Source organism: Papaver somniferum, chromosome 2, assembly GCF_003573695.1.
Source record: "Papaver somniferum cultivar HN1 chromosome 2, ASM357369v1, whole genome shotgun sequence".
Classification (NCBI taxonomy): Eukaryota; Viridiplantae; Streptophyta; class Magnoliopsida; order Ranunculales; family Papaveraceae; genus Papaver; species Papaver somniferum.
The window spans coordinates 177,585,102-177,592,823 of NC_039359.1; the positions used below are offsets into that span (position 1 = coordinate 177,585,102).

Genomic DNA, 7,722 nt, shown 5'->3' on the forward strand with positions numbered 1-7,722 from the left:
TTCACATGAATCGGTTTCTGTTAATGTACCTCCAAGATTTGATGGTACTAACTATCTGCGTGGAAATATGCTATGAGATCTTTTCTTCAGTCACATGACTTTAATACCTGGTTATTAGTCGTAGAAGGGTATAAACGTCCGAAGATGGAAAATTCGGAAACTAAATTAAACGATTATTTTATATGCAAATTAAAAAAAAGGCTCTAGATAAGCAGAATTCAGATGGTTTGAATGCCATAATTCATGCAGTGGGTCGAGATCTTCAACATCATGTCTCCACGTGTGAAACTTCCAAGGAAGCCTGGGATACTCTTGAGACTATATTTGAAGGTAACATATTAGAAAAGGAAGCTAGACTCCAATCTCTCACTTGGGAAACCTTCGAATAGACGATAACGATTCTTTTGAGGAGTTCAATGTAAAACTCTCTGAGATTGTCAATACCTCTTTCTCTCTTGGAAATGCTATTTCTGAAAAAGATATAATGTGCAAGATTCTCAGATCGTTACCATCCATATACGAGTCTAAAAAACATGTTATCATGCAAGCAAATGATATTTCTATTTCTATGAGAGTCAGTTTTTGTTGTGACCAAAAATCTCGGTCAACCCTAATTTATATGCAGTTTCCAGAACTAAAGAAATGATTATAGCTGATATTTTTGGTAAAGATAAAGAACATCGGAATTTGGCATGGCCAAGAAGATTAAATCTTGCTGCAAGAATTGAACTTTTCAATATTTGAAGGAATTTAAGTTTGATTGTTATTAATAATGAAGTTGCAGATGAAATTGAATGAGTATTGGCAACAAGAGTCGATCAGTTTTCCGTTAAATCCACTTATGATGCGCTTGCCAATATTAATATTGATCATGGTAAGCTACCTATTGTTAAGTACATTTGGGGTCAAAAATTTACACCAAAAATTTGCTTCTTCTTATGGACATTGGCATACAACAACTTATCTACAAGAGATATGCAAAGAAGAAGAAGAATTGGAGTCCCATGGAGCCGTCTTTTGTAACCAACAAGAATCTGTAACACATCTTTTTCTTCACTATGATTTTGCACGGAAAATTTGGTTTCACTTCAAAGAGAAGCTGAAATGGGATTATACTGTGCCAAATGATCTTTTATCTGTGTTGCTGTCTTGGAGTACTACTCTGCCTTCAAACGAGCAATTGCAGATTTGCCATATGATCTCAGTTGCTATCATTTGGTGTATTTGGCTTAAAAGAAATGCAAGAGCTTTTTCATAACAAGGAGAGTTCTAAGGTTATTATTCAGCATAAAATAAAATATATCTTGTTTTTTTTTAGAAAAAGAGGAAATCCTCATGTCATTGATAGAATACTACCATAAGTTCCATAATTGGAATTACGGTAGAGTGTTACATTTTCATTCCAAGTTTGAATGTTTAAGTAAGTTAGCATATATCTTAAACCATCTTCTAACCAATTATGAGTGATAGCATATTTATTACAAAACACTGAAAATTTAGCTGCCCAAATCATTTCAGATCTCCTAATTAATTTAAATTCTTGAGCTAAAAAGTTTATGTGGAACTTTGTATTATTTCCAAAATCTTCACTAATCCGGTATCTTTGATTTCTGGCCGCAGCATACATTCCTACCAGCAACAGTAGAGTGGGTTCGGAGTTGCTCCTGAAGGAAATAACGTGGCCACTCAAATCTGTCTCCCATTGGAAAGTCGCATCCGCTCCAGCTTTATCTAATTAAACTATGGTGGTGCAATCTAGATGAAAACCTCTGGTTTCTTTGATTGTTCCTGTAAAATCACACGAAGTCAAAGCAATTCCAACTTTTGATGTAGAGTTCATCAAAGTAAAAGCAATATCTAGTTTCATTGCCGTGTTTGGTGTAGGGAAGTAGTCAAAGATGGTGTCTTGTCTTTAAAGAACTTGAATCTCCTAGCTTCAAAGATGTAATGGCTAGTTGGTCTAGGATGTATTTTAATTTTCTTTAAATTTCTAAAGTAGTATGTCGCTTTTTAAGTTTTTTTTCTCTTTATCTTCTTCCTTTTATATTCTCTCCTTGTGATTAATATATTTTTGTTTACCGATAAAGAAAATATATTAAAAAATGCTCTACATAACGAGATATTTGGACACCACAAAAACCGACAAACATATTAAATGGACATGTTACTAGCCTCGGTGGTGGGGATGAGCCCACCAAAAATATGTGAGGGTCCATTTTTTTTGTGTCCAAAATTTTTGGTATATCCAGAATTGTTGTACAGTAAAAACTCCACATATACATAGCCTTGGGACTTCATAAAATTATTAATATATGAAGTTTATTAATATAGGGAGGTATACAAAAAAAAATAATTCTCGACAAGAAGCTTTAAACATGCTCGACAAATTATAAATATTTTGGCTTCAACAAGAAGATGCACATAGTAACGAGGTCTTTCGCATACTCAAATCATAATATGCGATAACAAGCCAAAAAATTACATCATTTTCTCAAACAACTATAGATACATATTTTGATGTAACAAGATCTATAATTTTCTATAATTTTCCGATTATGTCAATTATATTAATATATGGAGATAAATTCCTTATGGTGGGACTAGAAAAATCTATTAATATTAAAATGTGGAGTTTATCACTATTTATAATTGGTCCAAGTTCGGACCATAATTTTCTATTAATATACATAGTTTATTAATATATGGACTATCAATATATGGAATTTTTACCTTATATAATTTGAAGTGTAATTTTCTCTTAGTTTCTTCATATCACTCTTTACACATTTCTTGATTTCCACCTTCAAAATACGAGTCAGTTTCAAACATTTGGTGAGCATAATAGTGTCATGGATTACAAAATGGGAAATGATGAACATTTTGTGGTGAATAAATAGTGCGTCCCGTCGGAACGTCATGTGACCCCAAATTCAAATTCAAATGCAAATTCAAATTCAAATTCAATCTCAATTCCCAGATCCCCTAATGGCCAGATCCCCCACCAGTATTGCCATTTCTCATTGCCCGAGAGCCACTCTTTTCCTACCTTAGCTAACCACGTGAGCACATGATGGGACACAACGCTGAAAAGTAAGAGAATCCCATTTCAAATTCAAAATTTCCTAGACACAAAGATTTTCCCTCCCTCGTCTTCTTTATAATTATAATAAGAATTCCCCAAAACGAAACAAGTCTATTTCCCTCTCTTCAGTCAAATCTCCATCAAACCCTCCCTCTCTCTCTCTAGATTCTAGGAGGATAGAGAGATTCTCATTTCTGAAACACAGTAATGGCTTCTTCGACGTCACTCCGCCGAACCAATTCGAATCGAACTAACAACATGGCCGTAGCAGGCGTAAATACAGCAACAACTGCATCTTCCGAAACCCTAATCTCAATTTCAGACAACAACAAAAAACCAACTGGAACTGGTAAAGAAAACCCTAGATCAATTTCTAGAACTAGAAATTCAGTAATTCCTCAAAAACCTAGACAACTTCCGATTCCCGCGATTGAGAAACCGACCAAGGAGTTCAATGATTCGAAAGTTCGGAGATCAACTTCATCAGTACCGAGAGGTAGGAGTTCCAGTCCAAATGATTTTACTAGGATTTTATCTGATTTTCGTAATAATAAAGACAACAGAGATCGAATGCCAAGGGTTTCTGTTTCTGATAATCATCGATCTACTAACAAAACCCTAGAAAATGTGGGTCGAAATGATATTGTCGGGTATGGTAAAGGTAAAGATTTTTCTAGTTCTTCTAGGGTTCTGGATAAATTTCAACCTAAGAAAGCTAATTTTTGTTCAAATTTGAAAGATAATGAGAAGAGTATGAGGCCAAAAGATGGTGTGACTGAGAGTCTGAGTTCAAATGTCAAGCCAGTTGAAAGGAGTTTTGATGTGTTTAAGAGGTTATCGAGTTCGAAAGGAGGGGAAGTAAATTTAAGCTCGGGTTTGATAAAAGTCGGGGGAAAGGTTGGGAATTCTTCTGCAACGGAGGGTTTTAAGGAGAAAGGTAATATTGTTGTGAATGCTGAAGACAAATTGGAAGAATCTAGAATTGGTATTTCTAGGGTTTTTGTGAGGTCTGGGAGCACTGGTTCTGTTGGTGTAAATTTGAAGCCGCAAGGTTCAAAAGGTTGGAATAGTTCCAAATTTGTAGATAGCGTGAAAGAAAAGGGGAATGCGGAGGAAGAGAAAGGTGTTAAACTAAGTGGCAAATACCAAAGCAAACTTCATGAGAAGCTTGCTTTTTTAGAAGGAAAGGTTAAGAGAATTGCATCGGATATCAAACGGACAAAGGATATGTTAGATATGAACAACCCTGATGGATCCAAGGTGATAATTTCAGATATCCAAGACAAGATTTCAGGGATCGAGAAAGCTATGGTTCATGTGATAACTGATGACAGTTCCAGTTTAATTGCGTCCAAGGCTGTTGAAAGTTTGAACTCCAAATGTTTGGAGCATAGTGAGATTGTGCAAGTGGGACAGCTGAAAAATTCAGTCAAGCGCTTGAATCATGAGGACATAGAAGCAAGACTGTTTCCTCACCATAAACTACTTAAAGGCCAGACATCATGGAGCACATCATCAGCAAGTGGTCAAAGTGATCGACCACATCTTCCTGAAGTTACAGGTGATTCAAAGCTGGAAAATGTGCCGTTGAGCCCGATTGATGATAATCCTATGATTCCTATCGCATTGGAGTTCTTGGCTTCCCTGCATAAAGGAAAACCTAAAGAAATTACTCAAAATGATTACGTTGTAGAGTATTATGAAGTTCATGAAATGGATGGTGCTGAAACTTCAGCATCACAAGATAAATCAAAAGCTGTTGGTAGTCGAAATCGTGATGAAGATGCCACTCTCATTGCTGATGAAGTGATCGAGGACATAGAAAATCAGGAAAACAAACCAACAATGGCCCTCGTAGAAGAGATCGAAGATATGCGTGTGGATCAGCTGCATGAAATAGGTCGCAAGGCCTCAACGGGTGGATGGTTTGTCTCAGAGGGCGAATCAGTTCTTCTTGCTCACGAAGATGGTTCCTGCTCCTTTTATGATATCACCAACTCTGAGGTATATATTCTTATTATCAGTCTTTTACGTATCACTTCTCCTTCACGATTATCTTTTGACCTTGGATCATTGCTCTTCCTTTCTTCTTTCTGGCCAACCCTTCACATTGTTCTGCAGAGTTATACATTGTCTTTGGTCCGCGTTATTCATTTACTTTAGGGATAAATTGTCTGCAACTTATAGCTTGTATGTCTCCTTAAGCATTTATTGTGTTTTAGAGCATCCAAAGTGGGAGCTCTAAAACACTAAAACTAGGGAGTGTCCCCGTTCTAATAAAAGCTCATAATCCCCTAGTCAAACTTTTCTTATGTAAACTCGGGTTACTGTTAGGGAATCGAGGAATAGAGTGAGAGGGAAAGCAGCCTGTAGAATTATTTGTGGTGGGTCGTGGTATACTATGACTGTCCATAGGATAGCCGAGCCAGAACAAAGAAAGTAAAAAGGAACAATTTTCAAGTAAGACCTAATTCCAGTGATGCAATCAATTTGATTCTTACTTCAGTCATATGATCTCCTGTCTCAGTTAAAAGGGGTCATGAAAAGGACATGTTTGAATACACACAATCAATGTTGTAGCAATGAACTACAACTGTAGTATTTTGTTACTCATTATTTGTGGGTTCCACAAGCTGAAATTAGAGGGATTAGGTGGGTTTCTGCTTGTGTCGTGATACTAATTAACTGTCGTGCAATGAATGCACTAGATGTAGTTCTTAAGGTCCTGAAAGCTAGTCAACAATTGTGTATTGGAATCACAGGCCATAGGTGAGTCGTTGAGTTCCCAATTCTGTTTTATATCATACCTTGGTCGTAATTCATCTACAAGCACCTGATATTTTTGAGGGATTCCATTGTAGTTGTTCCGACTCTAGTTACTTTTGACATGAATATGGTGGGAAGGATTGGTTCAGTTGAGGGAAGGCGGCATAATTTAGATGTCAATACGCAACACATTTTATATTACTATGTAAATTAAGCATTTGTATCCTCATTTCAGGAGAAGGCTGAATACAACCCCCCAGCAGGACTCTCGCCTAACTTGTGGGGAGATTGTTGGTTAATCCGTGCTGCTGGTGCAGATGGTTGCTCAGGAAGATATGTTGTTGCAGCTTCATCTGGAAATGCTTTGGAATCAGGTTTTTGCTCTTGGGACTTTTACACTAGAGATGTTCGAGCTTTTCATCTTGAGGATGCAACAGTAAAATCTTCGAGAACAGTACTTGGTCCTCTACCCAGTATTGGTTTATTTAGAAGAAGTGCATCATCTACAATAATGGTCCCCGAAAACCGACAATGGTGGTACAGACCCTGCGGCCCTCTTCTTGTTTCAACTGCAAGCGGTCAGAAATCTGTTAAAGTCTATGATATACGTGATGGCGATGAAGTAATGAAATGGGAATTACAGAAACCAGTAGCAATTATGGATTACTCAAGTCCTTTACAATGGAGAGATAGAGGAAAGGTGGTCTTAGCTGAAGCTGAAGCTGAATCTGTTAGTCTTTGGGACGTGAATTCACTCACTCCACAGGCATTACTTTCTGTTTCTTCTAATGGACGTCAGATTTCTGCTCTTCATGTACATAACACTGATGCTGAGTTGGGTGGAGGAGTACGCCGAAGGTAGATTTTCAGTTCTCGTACACTTTTATTTTTAACTCTGCTTTTGACCATTTGGTTGTTCTTGAGACTTAGGAGTTAGGATAATATGTTTAGCTGATTTACAAGTAATTATTTATGGCGGGCACAAATAAAATCTGGTTTTAGCGTATCGACTTTTATTTTTGACCTTTTATGCTGTGTTTTTGATAATACAATGACTAGGACTAAATTTATCACTAAGAGACTAATATGGGAATATTAAACAGTTCATTTCTGAGTGTTTCGCATTGGAAATGCAGGGTTAGTTCTGTAGAAGGAAATGACGGTGTATTTTGCACGCAAGACTCCATTTGCGTCTTAGACTTCCGTGTCCCTTCAGGTGTGGGTCTCAAGGTATCGAAACATGGATTGAATGTACAATCAATCTCCTCTCGTGGGGATTCTATTTTTCTTGGATGCACTGATGGGCAATTATCAACAGTAAGTGGAAAAGCCCATTCACGCATTCAGCAATACTCTCTGAGAAAGGGAACACTTCTCAGCACCTATGCATTACCAGAATCAAACGCTCACTTCCATTACACTGCAATATCTCAAGTATGGGGTAATACAAATGTCGTAATGGGTGTCTGTGGACTTGGTCTTTTTGTATTTGATACATTGCAGCAAGAAGAAGGAGAATCTTCTTCATTGGCGGTTGATTATATGAAGACTCAACAGACTAGAGATGTAATTGGCCCAAATGACTTGTACTCTCCTTCTTTTGATTATTCATCATCTAGGGTTCTTGTCATATCAAGAGATCGACCGGCATTTTGGAGGTACTTATTGTAGTTTTTGCGATTAAGTATTCAGATAGATTAAGTTATAACTGCTACTTTCTTCAAATCATTCCTACTGCTGTATTGAAGTATCCAGTAGAAGTCATTACCTAAATGTCTTTCTTGGGTTTTTCGTGATATATATTTGGATGTGTTTATTCATTTGTTTGGTCCTCTGTATTCTTTGTGTAATTTTATCTGTTGGTTTTGGCTTGC

General features: G+C 36.9%; 1 protein-coding gene across 1 annotated transcript; it reads left to right on the forward strand.

Annotated features, from left to right (window-relative positions):
* Nucleotides 1–3,135: 3,135 nt before the first annotated feature.
* LOC113349867 (KIN14B-interacting protein At4g14310-like) lies at nucleotides 3,136–7,722 on the forward strand. The gene is made up of 3 exons (XM_026593905.1): nucleotides 3,136–5,086; nucleotides 6,084–6,706; nucleotides 6,985–7,722. The coding sequence occupies exons 1-3, from the start codon at nucleotides 3,290–3,292 to the stop codon at nucleotides 7,517–7,519; spliced, it is 2,955 nt and encodes a 984-aa protein (XP_026449690.1). The 5' UTR covers nucleotides 3,136–3,289; the 3' UTR covers nucleotides 7,520–7,722.

What these genes read in the sequence shown, in the direction of transcription:
- LOC113349867 (XM_026593905.1), top strand. Translation starts at nt 3,290, where the DNA reads ATGGCTTCTTCGACGTCACTCCGCCGAACCAATTCGAATCGAACTAAC. An exon ending in ATGATATCACCAACTCTGAG is followed by an intron (nt 5,087 to 6,083) that starts GTATATATTCTT and finishes TCCTCATTTCAG; the next exon opens with GAGAAGGCTGAATACAACCC. An exon ending in GGTGGAGGAGTACGCCGAAG is followed by an intron (nt 6,707 to 6,984) that starts GTAGATTTTCAG and finishes TTGGAAATGCAG; the next exon opens with GGTTAGTTCTGTAGAAGGAA.